The 17,661-nt window shown below is 40.0% G+C and overlaps 1 protein-coding gene across 3 annotated transcripts in view; it reads left to right on the forward strand.

The window, feature by feature from the left end:
* The first annotated feature begins 3,572 nt into the window (after positions 1 to 3,572).
* The window catches only part of LOC133128338 (phospholipid-transporting ATPase IF-like), a 43,425-nt gene continuing 29,336 nt past the window's right edge, over positions 3,573 to 17,661 (forward strand). For all 3 annotated transcript variants that reach the window (XM_061241749.1, XM_061241752.1, XM_061241753.1), the window contains exons 1-10: positions 3,573 to 3,822; positions 11,379 to 11,495; positions 11,887 to 11,976; positions 12,696 to 12,776; positions 13,261 to 13,368; positions 14,195 to 14,323; positions 15,906 to 16,009; positions 16,577 to 16,624; positions 16,810 to 16,874; positions 17,444 to 17,525. In XM_061241749.1, the coding sequence (XP_061097733.1) occupies positions 3,796 to 3,822; positions 11,379 to 11,495; positions 11,887 to 11,976; positions 12,696 to 12,776; positions 13,261 to 13,368; positions 14,195 to 14,323; positions 15,906 to 16,009; positions 16,577 to 16,624; positions 16,810 to 16,874; positions 17,444 to 17,525 (851 nt within the window). In that variant the 5' untranslated portion in view covers positions 3,573 to 3,795. The remainder of the gene's footprint in view (positions 3,823 to 11,378; positions 11,496 to 11,886; positions 11,977 to 12,695; positions 12,777 to 13,260; positions 13,369 to 14,194; positions 14,324 to 15,905; positions 16,010 to 16,576; positions 16,625 to 16,809; positions 16,875 to 17,443; positions 17,526 to 17,661) is intronic.

Consider the following 17,661-nt stretch of genomic DNA (forward strand, 5'->3'; position numbering starts at 1 on the left):
GATCCTGAAGAGGGTTGTAGGGGGGCTGGAGCCTATCCCAGCATACATTGGGCGAAAGGCAGGAATACACCCTGGACAGTTCGCCAATCCATCGCAGGGCACACACACCATTCACTCACACACTCATACCCTACCAATTTAGACTCTTCAATCAGCCTAACCTGCATGTCTTTGGACTGTGGGAGGAAACCGGAGTACCCAGAGGAAACCCACACGAACACGGGGAGAACATGCAAACTCCACACAGAGAGGCCCCGGCCGACCGGGATTCGAACCCAGGACCTCCTTGCTGTGAGGCGGCAGTGCTACCCACTGCACAATCCGTGCTGCCCCTAAGTAGCAGAGTAGCAGACTTTGCACCATTGGACTCCACAATAGTTACTACTGTACATTAAATGAATGGCATTTGGCAGACGCTCTTATCCAAAGCGATGTACAGTTGATTAGACTAAGCAGGAGACAATCCTCCCCTTTAGCAATGCAGGGTTAAGGGCCTTGCTCAAGGGCCCAGTGGCTGTACGGATCTTATTGTGGCTACACCGGGGATCGAAACACCTTGCAGATCCCAGTCATGTACCTTAACCACTACGCTATTATTAAGCACATTTTATTGTTGACTTTGTGGGTATCACTTGCATGGGGAACTGACTTTTTTATATCACTTGCACCAGTATGAGGTTTTTTTATGCAATTGTTGCCCAACACATTGTGTATGTAAGAACATAATAATGTAATAGCCTGAAATGCCAGTCACGAGGGTGTCATTCTGATTCATTCTGATTTTAATAATGTTTAAATAGTGTTTAGCAGTGGTCTATAATAATTTTTTTAAATACGTGGGCTTTGTATTATATTAAACCATTAACCTGTTCAGCTGCCCAACCATTTGAAGTGAATACCACACACCACATGCAATAGTCTCAGTTTATTTATGTCACCATAAATGCATGGGAAGGGATAGTTTTACTAGGCAATAGGACTTAACAAACTCCCAATATTTCACAATGAAAGCTCTGAAAGATCCCACAGCTAAAACAAGTTGCTTTGTTCATTCAATCATTCAATCAACAGGATGTATGTAAGTGCTAAGGATTATGAATGTTGATTTCCTTCATAGCCTATGTAATTGCTTACTTTAGTAATTAAGATTGGGAGCTGTGGTGCCTGGGGAAGTCTGGTTTCCTGTCATTCTTGCCAATATGTTCAGATGCGAATGGTGCTTCCCGTATTAAACATAGCCCAGCACACGATTAGCTCATCACCATGTGCAATCCTCCAAATTTTGTGAGATGAGCAAACAATTATTCACATGACAATGACATTTGCATTGAATCAGAGAATACAATGTTTTCTTTCTGAAAAAACGCACGGAGACACATCTTCAAATAGGGTCAGTTAGATGTTTTCATTGTTGGAGTAAATGCTACAATTGCTCATCGCACAATGTATGTTCAATGTCATAATGGAAAGTGTTAGAAGCTCAGTGAATTACATTCCAGAGCTTCCATTGTTTACCCTGAAATGATAGACCGTTGCCATAGTTCCTCCACATATATTAAATGTCCTGATAGACCAAGCATAAATAAACCCCTGATCTGTTAGCATTTCAAAAAATATTTAAAGTAATTAAAGAACATTTTGGACCAGAAAACTTTCATATTTTGATGAGGATCATTGTAACTTAATTCTCATGCGCATTCTAGTATTTCTTGACATGGGTTTTGATGTGTTATCACTTGCACTTTGCTTGAAAGTTAAGCTGCTTATGTAATTACACCTTAGGAAATTTAGCTGCTGCTTGTTATGTTATGTCTAGTTGAACAAGTTCTCAAAATTGCACATACGGTGCCCTCCATAATGTTTGGGACAAAGAATCATCATTTATTTATCTGTAGTCCATAGTCTGAGATTTGTAATAAATAAAAAATCTCATCTGTATACAACTGTTGCAATGTGTGGTTATTTGCGTTACTGTCACCTTCCTGTCAGCTCTGTCTGCAGAACTGCTGCACACTGGATTTTAAACATTTTTTGCACAATTCTTTGCAAACTGTAGAGACTAGTGTGTATGAAAATCCCAGGAGATTTCAGTTTCTGAGATATTCAAACCACCCTGTCTGCCACCAACAATCATTCCACGGTCACTTAGATCACATTTTTTTCCCATTCTCATGGTTGATGGTTGTGAACATTAACAGAAGCTCCTGACCCGTATGCATTGCAATGCTGCCACGCAATTGGCTGATTAGATAATCACATGAATAAGTAGGTGTAATAAAGTTCCTAATAAAGTGCTCGGTGAGTGTATATAGACACCCCATTTCAGGGCACCACAATGTTTTTGACACAGCAATGATATGTAAATTAAACTAGTAAAGTTTAGTATTTTGTTGCATACCTTTTGCATGCAATGACTACTTGAAGTCTGCAATTCATGAATATCATCAGTCGCAGGGTGTCTTCTCTGGTTATTCTCTGCCAGGTCTGCTCATTTGTGTTCAGATCAGGTAATTGACTTGGCCACTGAAGAATTGACCATTTTCTGGCTTTGAAAAACTCATTTGTCATTTGGCATTCGTTGAACTTGTGCAGATAGAACATGTCTATACGCTACAGAATTCATTTTGGTTCTACCATCTGCAGTTATATCATCAATCAAGATAAGTAAGCCAGCACCTTCTGCAGCCATACATGCCCAGGCCATAACACCTCCACCACCATGTTTCACAGATAAGGTGGTATGCTTTCAAATCTTGGGCAGTTCTTATATTCTCATCCATATTTTGCTCTTGCCACCACCCTGATATAAGTCCATCTTCATCTCATCTGTCCACCAGACCTTTTCCAGAACTGTGCTCTTTTAAGTCCTTCTTGGCTAACTGTAACCTAAGAGTGTTTCTGATCTGTTGGACAGGTGGGGATTTTTCTTTATTATGGCGATAATTCTTCTGTCATTAGCTGTGGAGGTCTTCCTTGGCCTGCCAGCCCCTTTGTGAATTGTAAGCTCTCCAGTTGTCTATTTCTTCCAAATAGTTGGTAAGCTAAAGGTTTGGTTGATGTCTCTAACCGTTTTATTCTTGTTTCTCAGTCATAATGGCTTCTTTGATTTGCATTGGCACAACTTTGGTTCTCATATTGATAAACAGCAATAATAGTACCTGAGCAATTACAAAAACCTGTGAATCCATGTGTCCCAAACGTTATGGTGCCCTGAAATGCGAGGACTTTGTATAAACTTTAACAACACTGTAATTTCTAAATGGTTAAACCAAAATGTATTTTTAAAAATCCCCTTTAATAAAATCTGAGAATGTGCACTTCCAAATCTAAAATTGAGGCAAATCAGAGGCAAATCAAAGGCAAATCAAGACATAAATGGGTCTTTGTGCACGTTATGGAGGGTACTGTATATTCTACCACATTCTTCCAATCCTGGTGATCCATCATTAAAAATGTGACATCCTGCCTGCTCGGCCAGATAGCCCAGTAGCTGTCAGAGCAAGACAATGGCGTCATTTCCTGCATGTTGTCAGCCTGCGGTGGAACGGCTACGAGGGGAGCTGTGGCGCAAGCAGAAGGGAAGGCGAGAAAACGCGACCGACAGTACATTCCATCTACCGAGTAAAAAGCCGAAGGGGGATTCCCACGCAACTGCGAAGAAGGGATATGAGAAGAGAAAATGGTTTCTTTAACGCGTATGAGAACAGCCTCTTGACGGAGTAAAATTTTAGCCAGCTGTATGAATTACGAAAGTTTAGCTTTATATTTTTGGAGTTGCGGAGCGATATCGCCGGGATGCTACGCTGGATACGGCAACAGCTGGTAAGCAGTCGTTAGTGTCATTAGTGTTGCCAACTGGGTAACCGACTTCGAAGTAAAAGAAAAAAACTTAGTTCGCGCAAGTTAATGTTTGGCTAGCTAGTTAAGTTAGCTGACTCCGCTGACCACTTAGTCTAGTGTGCTGGGAATAGGGAAAGTTAAACAGTAAGTTAACAGCAAAGCTGTAACGTTAGTTAACGTATATCCACTAACTAGTACTAGCAGTTACGCTTAGAGCTAACCTAATCGCTAGTTAACGTACGATTAAGGCTTTAATGTTCACTAGGTTCTCCTCAAAACACTTCTGCTTAACAGCGTGTTTTTGTGAAACTGCCAACGTTGGAGTAACGTCATTTAGTTTATCTAATATAACTGTTAAGTTATCGTCTAGGTAGAACCTCTACACTACAGCTTGTGAAGTGGCAAATCAGACTAGCTAATAGTTAGCTACTTCATTCAGTTTGCGAAGTCTAGCTGAACATAGAACTGTATGGCAGTGACACGAAACTAATAACGAGTTATTAGTTACGTTAACGTTGCCTGTCAATTGTGCTGAATATTTCAGTGTATTTGTTTGATATTTTTATTTTTTAATTATTATTAACGTTTGCCGTCTAGCTAGGCTGGGTAACCAGCTTCTAAGCTAGTCAACAAACAGAAAGACGCCTTACAGTTATAGCAATGTTACTTTCGTATGAGAAATAACTGCTCTGCTTTTAGAGTAAGTGAGGTGGAAGATTTGTCTCAAACGAACCAATCAAAAACGGTTACGATTCAAGTAGCTAGCTACACGACAGCCGACAACGTTCACTTGAACTCTTGGACGTACAGTACGACCATATTGACACGTCTGTATTTTTCACTGTCAGAGCTGTCCTTTTACTATGAGGCCTCCTTTAAACTTTTGTCATGATAACTACGAGGCCTACTGAAAGTGAAAAGGGAGTAAAATATCAAATGTAGTCAATTAAACTCTGAGGATATATGAGTCCAATAGGGACAATTATAACACAGTGCAAATTATACAAGCTAGATTGTCTGAGCTGCAATTACCATATCTGTGTTCCTTCTAAAAATTAAACTGCCATTTCCTATATAGTGCTATGTAATCAAACAGTATTGCAAACATTGGAAACAGACCCTCAAAATTAGGACAATATAATAGGCAACTTATTTCATGGTGTTAATTTATACCAGCCCAAAGTATTGCACCCACTAAAGCATGGCAGGCCTGTCATTCTGGATTATACATTTGACCTCATTCCATTGATTTTTGCCTCTTGAGTCATTCCACACCAAGTGAACCAATGGCTCTCACCTTATGTTCTCAGATTTAACTCTAAACGGGCATACACATTGTTTTATTTGAGTTATGAAAGATTGCCGTGCTTTCTCCTTTAATTTGTATTATTTTATTTGTTATGCCTCTTTAAAAACGCAGAAATAATAGCAAAAAATACACTCGCATTTTTCATTTTAGAGCATTTTCAGCACCCTGTAAATCCTGTTCTAATAAAGGTATCATCACCAAAATTGGTGGGGGTGTACATCTCCACCCATAGAAGCCATGCATGCCCAATGCTAAAATATGCTGTTATGTTTAGCATATTTATTATGCTAATTGGGGGTTTTAAGTATTTTAGGAAGTGCATAGAGTGAACAATTGTATACATGGGACATACAAATAACGGGATTTATTGACTTGTAGAAGGTACAGTTGTAAAACTGACCTTCGCTGAAGTTGGCACCAGCAACAAATAGACAGAACTTGAGGTGCCTGGATGGCAACGTGGGATAAGTTATATATTATATAAAGCTATAGTAGGGCTGTCTCTTGGTGTAAAGTTCATTTTGCTGCAAATAATCTTTCTGTCTTAACAGACAGCTTGAAAATCTTCATATTTTAGTGTTCGAGGCTCTGTTTATAATATTAACACAAGAATAGGCAAATTCAACACCCTTTTCTAACATCGAGAAAATATTTTGATGCATAGTTTTGGTTGGCTATATATCTCAGTTATGTAGTTTTAATGAAATACAAATTTCCATTACATTACATTAATGGCTTTTGGCAGACACTCTTATCCAGAGCGACGTACAGTTGATTAGACTAAGCAGACCATCATCCTCCCCTGGAGCAATGCAGGGTTAAGGGCCTTGCTCAAGGGCCCAATGGCTGTGTGGATCTTACTGTAGCTACACCAGGGATCGAACCACTGACCTTGCGTGTCCCAGTCATGTACCTTATCCACTACGCTACAGGCTTCCCCCAATATGATTTTATGCAGCGTGAGTCATACAGGTTCACCATTATACTGGAGAAAAAATACAGCCATCTAAAAAAAACAAAAAACATCTCAAATAAGAAAAGTGGCCCTCTATCCTAATATATCTGAGCATGTAGGTTTAACTGCAAGTTCTCAGATCAATGAGTGAGCTTCTATTCAGGGCATCTCCTAGAATTAGTAAGTAGGCTACAGCATGGGTACATGTAAAAACTGTAAATTAACATTGAATACATTTGAGTGTTCTCAGTCTTATTAATTTACTATTCAGTGTATAGCATGATCTGTAATTATAAGTTATATTTCCAAGATAAAGGCATTGTATACACTGGTATAGGCTAACTCAACAGTAGTCTGAGGACCAAAAATATTACGATTTTCAAGCTGTCGGTTAGGTAATTTAGGACATCAGGGAATTTGGGACACCTTAAGTATTTTGAGTTTTTTTCCATAACTAATAACTCATTCAGCATTTTCACCACAAAGGCCTTACATATAAACATATAAGTTATCATGATGACATGGCATTCATAATGTGACCTCATTGCAGTGGGCATGGTGAAGGTCACCCCGGAAGTAGGCAGGAGACAGGGTGCAATAAGTGCAGGGACATTGCATTTGGACCTGTTGTTTGTTAAGATGATAAAAATGTCATGCATGATACAGCCTGTCTTATTATGATGTATATAAAAAATATAATGTATTAATGCAACAAAATAAAGAACAAATATTTGAATTTGATCATTCTGAGACTGTCCCAAATGTATGGTAATTTGGGACATTCAAAAAGTACTGTCTTACACTACCAGTATACCAGTAGTGTTTTTGCAAGGCTGTCGCCACACTTTCCTTACACTGTTTGTTTAAATCAAACCGTTGACACTGTTCTGTCCAAGAAAGCTCCTGTACACAATGACCTTCAAGAGAACACGCTTGGGATAAACATTACAGAGTTGACTCGTCTGTGGAACGAGTAGACCACTTGTGTGAAGCCTCCATGGAGTAAGGTTGTTTGTAATTACTTATTTTGATGTTATGCAATAAGTGTACGATTCAAAATGGGCCATGTAAACTCTATAAAAATTAAACCCAGTGAAACACCAGTCTGTTGTTTTCACAGGTGAAACTTCATTTTGTTTTCAAATGCATTACGGGGAACCTTCACAAAAAATGGAGAATGATAATGGTAATATTAAGAATATCTCTGATTTGGTTCCTGACAAAAAAAATGTAAAATTTTTGTTTCCAAATACAATGGAACAGTGCCCTTGGTGGTAGTTGGGTGCTGGGTCTCTGTTTGCACAGCACTGCAGTATCCTGGGGTGTGGTTGTATTTGCATTCATGCGGATTCCATCGACTGCATGCATCACAGGCGAGGGGGGTGTCTAGGATGCTGCTGCAGGTGTTCTGAACTGTCGGATATCAACAACGTGTTCAAACTCGAATGAAGCAGATTTCTCTGCAGCCGGGGTCCAGAAAAGAGAGAAGTGGGGGGCAGAGAAGATTCATCTGAAGGAGGGTCAGGAAGCGGCAGCTGAAAACAGACATACAGCAGTGCGCCATAGATTCATTCTATATAAATTTGGTCTTTGCTGTCGTGTGTAAGTAAAGGAGCAAATTGGAGATTTCCAAAGTAAAAAAATAAATAAAATTAATAATAATAATGTTACACAGAAATTGGTGAATGAAATACCATATCAAGTAATAGACCACTTTTCAGATACAAACTTGATCAAGCTGTCTGGGATCACGTGGAGAGCAAGCCGAGGAAGAACTGGCAAGTTTTCCAATATGTTTTGGACAACCGGCCAGCCGATTTTCTTATAGAACTGCAGGACAGTGTACCAAGGAGAATTGATGCAGTTTTAAAGGTGAAGGGTGGTCACAACAAATATTGATTTAGTTTTCAACAGTTTACTGTTCTTCATAGCATATTTAGAAACATCTAATTGCGTTACTCGTGAATACTTCTTTGCGTTATTGACAGACAGGTCCATACATATTTGGACATTGACAAAGTAATTGTTATTTTAGCTGTCTTCCACAGGATATTGGAGTTAGAAGTAAATAATTAATATGAGCTCAAAGTGCAGACTTTCAGCTTTAATTTGAGGGTAAATCCAGTGAATGGTTTTATACATAGTTCCCCACATTTTTGGGGCTCCAAAATAATTGGACAAATGAACATAATCATAGATTAAATAGTAATGTTTTTATACTTGGTTGCATATCCTTTGCATGCCATGACTTCCTGATGTCCGTGACCTATCAACATCATCAGAGGCTAATATTTTCAGGTTGTCCTACAAGCGATGCTAAAACTCTTTGCATTCGAATGGATCTCTATGGGAACTCGGGGGTGGGACTAGATTCAGCTGTAAATTATGCTGATACAGTATAGAACACATTTCTTTCTAAATGGCTTTACGTCATCAAGGGTCCAAGGTATGAAATGAGCTTCAAACCGTCATGCTGTTGTCAGATATGCAGCAGATATGGATGGATCACGTCAAGGGTTGTTTCTCCTGAATTATTTTTCCATTGGGTTCAGTAGGACAATTATTCAGGAGAAACAACCCTGGAAGTGATCCATCCTTATCTACTGCATATCTGGCGGCAGCATGACATACTGTACAGCATGCACAGTACAGCTTGATCTCTTTCTGTGCAAAATGCAGTAAGGCACCATCAGAGAAAGAATGTGTCTGCTGAGCTTTCTACTTGTATTACTCGTGGTGGAGCCACTGCAATTTAACTTTGTTAAAGAAATGTTTGCTTACACTCAAATCAATTAATTATGGATAGTGGTTGCACTGAAGGCACAAAGTATTTGTGACTTCAGTTGATTAAGTACTTGTAATAATATTGTGTGCAACCACCATCCATAATTTTATTCAGTAAATCCAACTATAAATCTTTGGAGCGTAAATCTAAAACCATAACCCCATCATGAGCGAAATTGTATGTCATCATAGTTATAGCGTATTTAGAAAAAAACTAGTTTCCTCTGAAGTTGGAAAGCCCAGTTGTGGTCACACGTGATCATGTTCATGATAATTTCAGCTGTGAATTCAGCAGAGAATGTGCTCCTTCAAACAGCTGATGTCAGAGGTGCAACTGTTTCTCATCACATTGCAGTTTCCTGGCTAGCTTAGCACAGGGAGGAGCCAGTAGAGTACACTTCATGTGCAGCTCAATGGATAGACTTCCTTCCAAATCTTGGGCCATGGTAGAGCCAACTATGTGACTCCCTCCAATCCTGGAGCCCACAGCTGGAGCTAGCCCGATCCAGACTCGGTATCAGACCACATGGGGCAGGGCCTATCTAGAGCTGGGCAATAAATGATAGCAATAACTATCAAATATTTTTTTCGCTGCAATAACAATCCTGGCCATCGTGCAGGTTTCTTTTAGTTTTTTCTTCAATCATAACTAGGGTGACCAGATTTCCTTGAGGACCGTGAGGAGAATGCAATGGTAACTTACGATAATGACAGCTAGAATTTGAAACCCCGATGAAAAGTCCCATATTGTAGGTTACAAATATTTATTTTAGGTCCTGATAACTATAAGAAAATATTTGTGTGGTGTTAAGTACCAAAAACAATATCCATCCAGTTTTCCAGAGCCTCTCATGAGCTTTACCAGGAGCAGGCTTTTAGTGACTGTGCCATCACTAAAATACAGGAAAATCTATATTTATCTAGAATAATTCGGACATGTGAAAAGGGGCTGAAATGTGTGCTTTCCTGGGACAAATTGGTCACCCTAATCATAACTCACGTGGTAGTAAACCTCCAAAGTTCATGTGAAGTGATTCCTAGAAAAACAAAATATCACATGTATCTTTTGGGTGTTGATATAGCATCCAATCAGCAGCAAGGCCATGCTGCTTCCATGTGTTTTGTCCACCGTAGAAGGCCTTGGGCATGTTTTAAAGAAAAAGCATACCATAAATGAATACCATAAAATTAACCAGGCACTCTCATCTGTTTATTTATTTCAATTTATAATGAGCATGCCCAAGTCAACAGTTTGGTTGACTTTTAACAAGAAAAAAACACCTGGTGAACTCAATTATGTCAAAAGACCCAGTAGACCGAGGAAGACCACTGTATGACCACTGGATGACCGAAGAATATGCTCTATGGTGAGGAAAACCCCCCTGACAATGACCAAATAGATCACACACACTCCTGGATGCAGGTGTAGATGTGTTAGTCGTATACCTGCTGGTATAGAAGACTACACCAGCAGGACTACAGAGGGTGCACTACAAGATGCAACCCACTGATAAGCCTGAAGAACAGGAAGGTGAGATTACAGTTTGCTAAAAAGCACCTAAAATGATCCCAAGCATACCTCCTTGTTTGTGAAACATGGTGGAGGGGGTGTTATGGCTTGGGCCTGTATGGCTGCCAGTGGAACGGGCTTACTTGTCTTCATCGATGTGACTGCTGACACAAGTGGAACAATTCTGAAGTCGACAGAAATACTTTATACTTTAAAACCAAATGCCTCCAGACTTATTGGACGACACTTCATCATGCAACAAGACAATGACCCAAAACATACTGCTAGAGCAACTAAGGGGGTTTTGACAGCCAAAAAGTTGAAAATCCTTGACTGGCTGAGTCAATCACTGAACCTCAATCCAAATGAATATGCAGTTTACATGCTGAAGAAAAGACTGAAGGAAAAAGGTCCCCTAAACAAGCAGGAACTGAAGCTGGCTGCTGTGTAGGCCAGGGAAGATATCCAGAATCTAGTGTTGCATTCAAAGGATATATGACCAAGTAAACGATTACTTTATTCTACATTACGTTAAACTGTCCAATATTTTTGATGCCCCAATATGGGGTGAGTATGTACAAAAGGTTCTTTAATTTCTAAACCATTCATCCGTTATGGATGAATATACCCTGAAATTAAAGCTGACAGTCTGCCTCGTTGTCATTGTATCCTTTCACACTAAAAAGTACTAGTGTACAGAACCAAAGTGAACCAAAGAACAAAAAATGTGTCACTACCCAATGAATTATGGTGCTCACTGTATTATTTAGTTTTGGGATTTATGTTTTGTCTGTTGTTGGTTTTAGTTATATTTCTATTGAATTGTTTTGATGACGTGCCAAATTATTGTCAATTTGTAATGATATTTTCAAGATGAACTCTATTGTGAACTAGCAGTTTTTTTGGGCCGACAAATTTGTTGTGGTTTCCGCACAATATAAGTTGTTTAACTGATGCTGCCTCTTTCTTCTGTTTTCCAGGGCTTTGCCCCTCCACACCAGAGTGACACAAGAACAGTTTACATTGCCAACAGGTTTCCCCAGCAGGACCATTATGTGCCACAGAGATTTGCAGACAACAAAATCATTTCATCCAAGGTAAACCAGTTTGATGAGCCTGTCCACTCTATACAATAGAGCAGCCACCCAGACTGACTAATACAGCTTGTTTGTTTGTAAATGTACACATCAATTATCTGGATATTTAAGAAAGTAATTTGTGTCACGTGTGTTGCTCAAGGATGCAAGCCGTTGGAATCAACCTTTGAGTTAAAAGTTATTTTCCCTAACGGTTGCAATAGACTAATTGAGCAATAATTGAGCTGAAAACCAGCTTAAGAGTCCAGTGGCTTATGAAACATGTATAAAATATCCTTAGCATACCCTGCCAGTATGCCCCTGAGAAGAGATTTATTCGTAGATTCTTATTTAAAAGTAATTTGTCTTGCACCTCGCCCCAAACCCGCCTCCCTTTCTCTCTTCCTTACAGTACACCATCTGGAATTTTGTCCCGAAGAATTTATTCGAGCAGTTCAGAAGAATAGCCAACTTTTATTTTCTCATCATTTTTCTGGTCCAGGTAGGCGCACTGCCTCAAACTGCTCTGAGTCACTGCCGCACTGGGCAGGCTTGCAGAAGTTTGTTCTTTCAGTCAGGTGATCGACCACAGCGGTCATGCAGCCATCCTTCAGTATGCATTCGGTTTCTCTCTCAGAGAGTTTTACTTCCAAAAACACAGAAGCAGCCTTTTATTTCTCTCTGGTACTTTATCCATTGAGCTGCACATGAAGTCTCTGCAGGAAGTTAGGTTCATGGCGCGGCTTGTAGCGTAGTGGTTAAGGTACATAGTGGTTAAGGTACATGACTGGGACACGCAAGGCACAGCTCTTGAGCGAAGCCCTTAACCCTGCATTGCTCCAGGGGAGGATTGTCTCCTGCTTTGTCTCATCAACTGTATGTCGCTCTGGATAAGAGCATCTACCAAATGCCAGTAATGTAATGTAATTCATACTGCTCAGCGATGTGTCTGTCAGACCTGGGTCAGATACGTAATTTGAAAAATAGGTTGACTGTTCATGTGCCAGCACAATTTTGAAGTACTTGCTAATTCCTGAGAATTTTCAGCAAATAAGGTTCAAGGTATTGGTTAAAGTGGATGTGTCTTTAAAAAATTGCAGTGATATGCGGGAATTCTACTGTGCGAGGGGTCTTAAATAAAGCATTTGGTCTTGGTACGGTATCTGCACAGGAAGGATGTGATACACAGTTTGACACACGTCAAACGTTTATGTCTTCCAGCTCATGGTAGACACGCCTACTTCCCCTGTGACCAGTGGACTTCCTTTATTCTTCGTCATTACTATAACCGCCATAAAGCAGGTAAGAGCTCCTTAATGTGAAGCCGTGGTCCTGTTTGTAACCTTTCAGTACACGTCTAGTACTGAGGCCACATGTCACATGTTTTGCTGTTAACTGAAACTGCTAATCAAAACATGGCTTCGAGGCAAAAACTGTTGTTTTAACTTGCCCAGAATATATGAATGAATTATCTTCATGTCTGTGATTTTAACAAGGCCCAGGAAGGAGTTACAATATCAAGTGTATTACAATATCAGTAGATTTGCTCCAATTGTTCTAACCTGTGTGAACTTTGCAGAACACTGCCTGTAATAGTAATAATAATAATGATGATAATAATAATAATAATAATAATAATGTTATTATGAACAGTAATTATTATAAAGAATTTATTGCCACAGTACATTTCAATATAACTGGAAATATTAGAGTACTGTATGTGGGAAATGTAGTCCTTTTACATGATAAAATGCACACAGAACACGGGTTGTTTTTCTAACCTCAGGGCTATGAGGATTGGCTGCGGCACAAAGCAGACAACGAGGTGAATGGGGCCCCCGTGTTCGTGGTACGGAGCGGGAGCTTGGTGCAGACCAGGTCGAAGAACATCCGTGTGAGTGACCTAGAGGCCCCTGACATGTCACCACAACTCCCTGGCTTTCACTTACAATCTCTCTGTCATTGCAATGAGGAATAAGCCTTAAGATTTACTAGGATAAGATTTTACTGGACGAAAGTTTGCAATGTTTTCCACATGTTATAAAAGTAACATTTTTGGAGTGGCCTTGTACACAAAAATGAGTCCCAGAACTACAAGGAATTTTAAAGGCCATTTCTAATGAAAAAGTCGATTATAGAGTTTGGTAATACCCTGACATTTAATTTTCATTTGATAATGCCATTATATTTGTGGCAGTATTGAGTTTCAGGTTTAGTGAAAATGAGGCACGCCAATGTTTCTCTGAGGTATTATTAACATAACTGATATCAGTAGCAGTGTTTTTGGAGTTTCCATTTCAGTCACACTTTACAATATATGAATTGACACTAATTAATGTCGTTAATTGAATTAATTCATGTACAAATGCATTAGTTAAGAATGAAATATTTTCATTGCTTAATGTATTTAGTTACATGAAAATGTATTTATGCAAAGGTTTGGATGAACTTATAATTATTAACCATCAACCAACCAACAGTAAATTGGCATTAAATAATGTATTTAATATAGTTAATGTTATTAACATGAATTGTATAATGTACAAATAGGCTACATAGACAAAGCTGAACAGTTGAAGTTAAGTAGTTAGTTACCAGCTCCAATACTGTAGTTCATGCTGATTAAGTGTTACCTCCATTTCACTTTTAATTTTGCCTGTCTCTGGCGTTGGCGTGCTTTTTTCACTTTTAATTTGGAAGATTTTGCCTGTCCCTGGCAGGTTGGCGATATCGTGAGGGTGGCCAAAGACGAGACATTCCCCGTAGACTTGGTTCTCTTGTCGTCTGACAGGCCGGAGGGGACTTGTCACATCACCACTGCCAGCCTTGATGGAGAGACCAATCTGAAGGTTTGGAGCTTTTCTGGGCTTAGCCTTAAAAAAACATTTTACTTCCGTCTTCCAGAGGGCTATCAAAACCAGTGGAGTGTCAGAAGCTTTCAGTGTCTGAAATAGCTCTGTGATCATCTCTGCATAAGAATGCAGAATTTTGTTTTCAGGTCACAAGTGTTTCTGTTACAATACACTGTCATTTTAGAGTTTGTCAATGTTTTACTAACGATGGCTTTTGATTACAAGAGCATTCTAGGTGCAGCTAGACTGCCAAAATAAGATTGAGATTTTACTATTGTACAGTCACTTTGGTAATGAGTGTGTGGGATTCAGTTCCTTGCTGCCTTCCACAAAGGGATTTCTCTGTGACAGTTTGTGATGGGGCTGGTACTCAACACAGTTTATTTCATTTCTGTAGTTTAATGTTATTTTATTCACATTAGTGTTCATTTTGGTTGGTACATCCCAATGATATACTGTGCAGTAATTTTACTGCCACCTTAGGGTTTGAATATGTATTTTGCTGGTAATTGCCGACTTTGCAGGAGATGCATTGTTTGTATGCACCGATGAGCCAAAACACTATGACCACCTGCCTAATATGCATGCCGCCAAAACAGCTCTGACCCACTGAGGCATGGACCCGACCTCTGAAGGTGCCCTGTGGTATCTGGCCCTTGTCAAACCAGCTCAGGTCCTTACGCCTGCCCATTTCTCCCGCATCCAACACGACAACGAGAACCAACTGTTCACTTACCGTCTAATATATCCCAGACCTTGACATGAGCCATTGTCACGAGATATGTTATTGGCTTCATCTGTGAGAGGCCATAATGTTTTTTGGTCATTGGTGTTGCAGCAGACCTGGGTCAATTACATAATTGTTTTGTATTAAAATACTTTTCTACGCTTTCCTGAGCTATTCTAGCGAATTGGAACCTATAAAATACACTGCGTCTCAGAGGCAGAAAATGCTGCCTTCTTAGGCAGTATTCTGAGGCAGTAAGGCATTGAGTGCTGTCCCATTCGAAAGTGTGCAAAAAACAATTATGTCTTCTAAGGTGCCTTCATTTGGCCTTCATTATTATCCTTAGGCCTCTTACTTCTGTGAAATGAATGCTTGCTAAACTGTGCACAGAACTGTAAAAGAGCTCGTCCACAAATGCTAGTGTACAGTGAGCTTAATACATTTTAATTACTTAACACACTGAAATAATGTATTTAAATTTTTTAAGCATCCTTGAGCTTTCCATCATCTAGCCAGCTAAATTGCTTGTAATCACTTTACTCCGACATCTTTCTACCTTCAAAGTGTGTCTCATTACCTGCTGTCTAAGCTCCTTCAAAGACGACTTTGAAGGACAGTTGACTCATCGGGCAGCAAGGCAACAAGGCATCAAGGCGCAAGCGCCTTCGATTTGAGACGCAGCAATGCTCTCAAAAAAGTGCAAACCCCACCTTCCGGTCCTCTTGGTCAGTTCAGTTGTGCCAGGCATGATCAAATGAGCACAGAAAAGTATTTGAATCCAGAACGATTACGTAATAACCCGTGGTTTGCAGGAAAACATCAGATTGCGTCATCCCTTGTCCCTCTCGGCAGACTCACCATTCCGTTCCGGAGACGGCCGTGTGCCGGGACGTGTCCCAGCTGGAGTCTCTGTGTGCCGTGGTGGAGTGCCAGGAGCCCGAGGCAGACCTCTACAGGTACATGACATTCCCCACAAAAATAACACCGGGAGTTTAACCCCTGAAAATTTAACCCCTTATGGGTGGATGCGACCTGCGCGTTACATCTCCCTTAACAGACGGATGTGACACCAACGTTGTATTTGATCACATGACCGTTGAAATGCATTGTTATTCCTTGGCCTTTCTCTGGATTTTCTAAAGGGTGCTTTAGTCCATAATAGGTTCAATGTTTTATTAATTTTCTCAAGTATCGCTCAACAACCCCAGCCCTACCTCACACGTCACCCCAAAACCCCACATATTTTTGTCTTATTTAACAAAAACGTTAAGAAATAAGTCTCAGTATCAGTACTAAAATACTTGAGATAGACTTAATTCTTGTTTTTTTGCAGCGTGACCTCTGCAGCATTGTGCAGTTTCGCTAATCCCCTCTGCTTTGTCACTGTCCCGCTCTGTCACATTGTCTGGTGATACATGGGTGCAGGCCGTATTTTTAGATTGGTAGATTAGCCCACCGGCAGTCTCTCGCCTCGTCTTTGTTAATGGTTTACGTCATCGCATAATTTCCATTTCTGCTCTCAGGTTTGTTGGACGGATGATGGTGATGCAGCAAGGGGAAGAGATTGTAAGGTAGGACCTGTTATTCTGCAGTTTTACTGGTAATGAGTTGTGGTAGCCATCCATTTTGGTGAAATTTTTCAGTGAACACAAATTAGCCCATACTAGTTTATCAGCAGAGGTTGAGCAGTGCACCCCCACATGGTTGCAGTTGTGCACTGTAATACTCAAAAACATAAACAATTGCATCTCTTTAGACCCTTAGGACCAGAAAATGTCCTTCTGCGTGGAGCAAGATTGAAGAACACCAAGGAAATCTATGGTATGTGTTCATTTTCTGTCTTGTTGTTCTATGCAAATAGTCCTGCATTATATTCTAATTCAATTGTAAGCTGACCTGGGTCAAATACATAATTGTTTTGGTTTCAAATATTTCTTTTTTGAGCGTGTCTGGTGTATTATGAAAATATTATGAAATACTCAAAAAGTGCAAACCCTGCTTTCTGGTCCCCTTGGTTGGCTCAATTGCACCAGGCAAGATCAATCAAGTATTTGAATCCAACACAATTGCGTATTTGATCCAGGTCTGTAAGTGAGTGTGCTGTCTGCCACTGGATTCTCCATTCAGAGGACTACAAAATGTTTCATATTGTTATTTATATCTTACATTATATTTTGACTTAATTTTTGACGCTTTATTGGCAGTGTAACAACAGCAACATAGCAACAGCATGTCATCGCAGTGTTCGTAGTGTACCTGTCCCAGGGTTCCTCCTAGGAAAATAGCTAGGGGAGAGGGATGTGCCTTCGGGGGTAAGCACTGGTGATGTGGAGCACATTTTATGCATATATAAGCACTCACTCCTTGCACTCCTCCTGGGAATTTTCTAGGTGTGGCAGTCTATACGGGAATGGAGTCCAAGATGGCCCTGAACTACAAGTGCAAGTCTCAGAAACGCTCTGCAGTGGAGAAGTATGTGGAATGGGGCTATGAATTTTAACATGCATACAGCCTGCATTTTTTTTTTAACAGTGCTGTACAATGCTCCCATTTTAGGGGCATTTGATGTGTGCTAACTAGAAAAATACTAATTGGCATGCATTAGTGT

The sequence above is a fragment of the Conger conger genome, chromosome 5 (genome assembly GCF_963514075.1).
Source record: "Conger conger chromosome 5, fConCon1.1, whole genome shotgun sequence".
Taxonomy (NCBI): domain Eukaryota; kingdom Metazoa; phylum Chordata; class Actinopteri; order Anguilliformes; family Congridae; genus Conger; species Conger conger.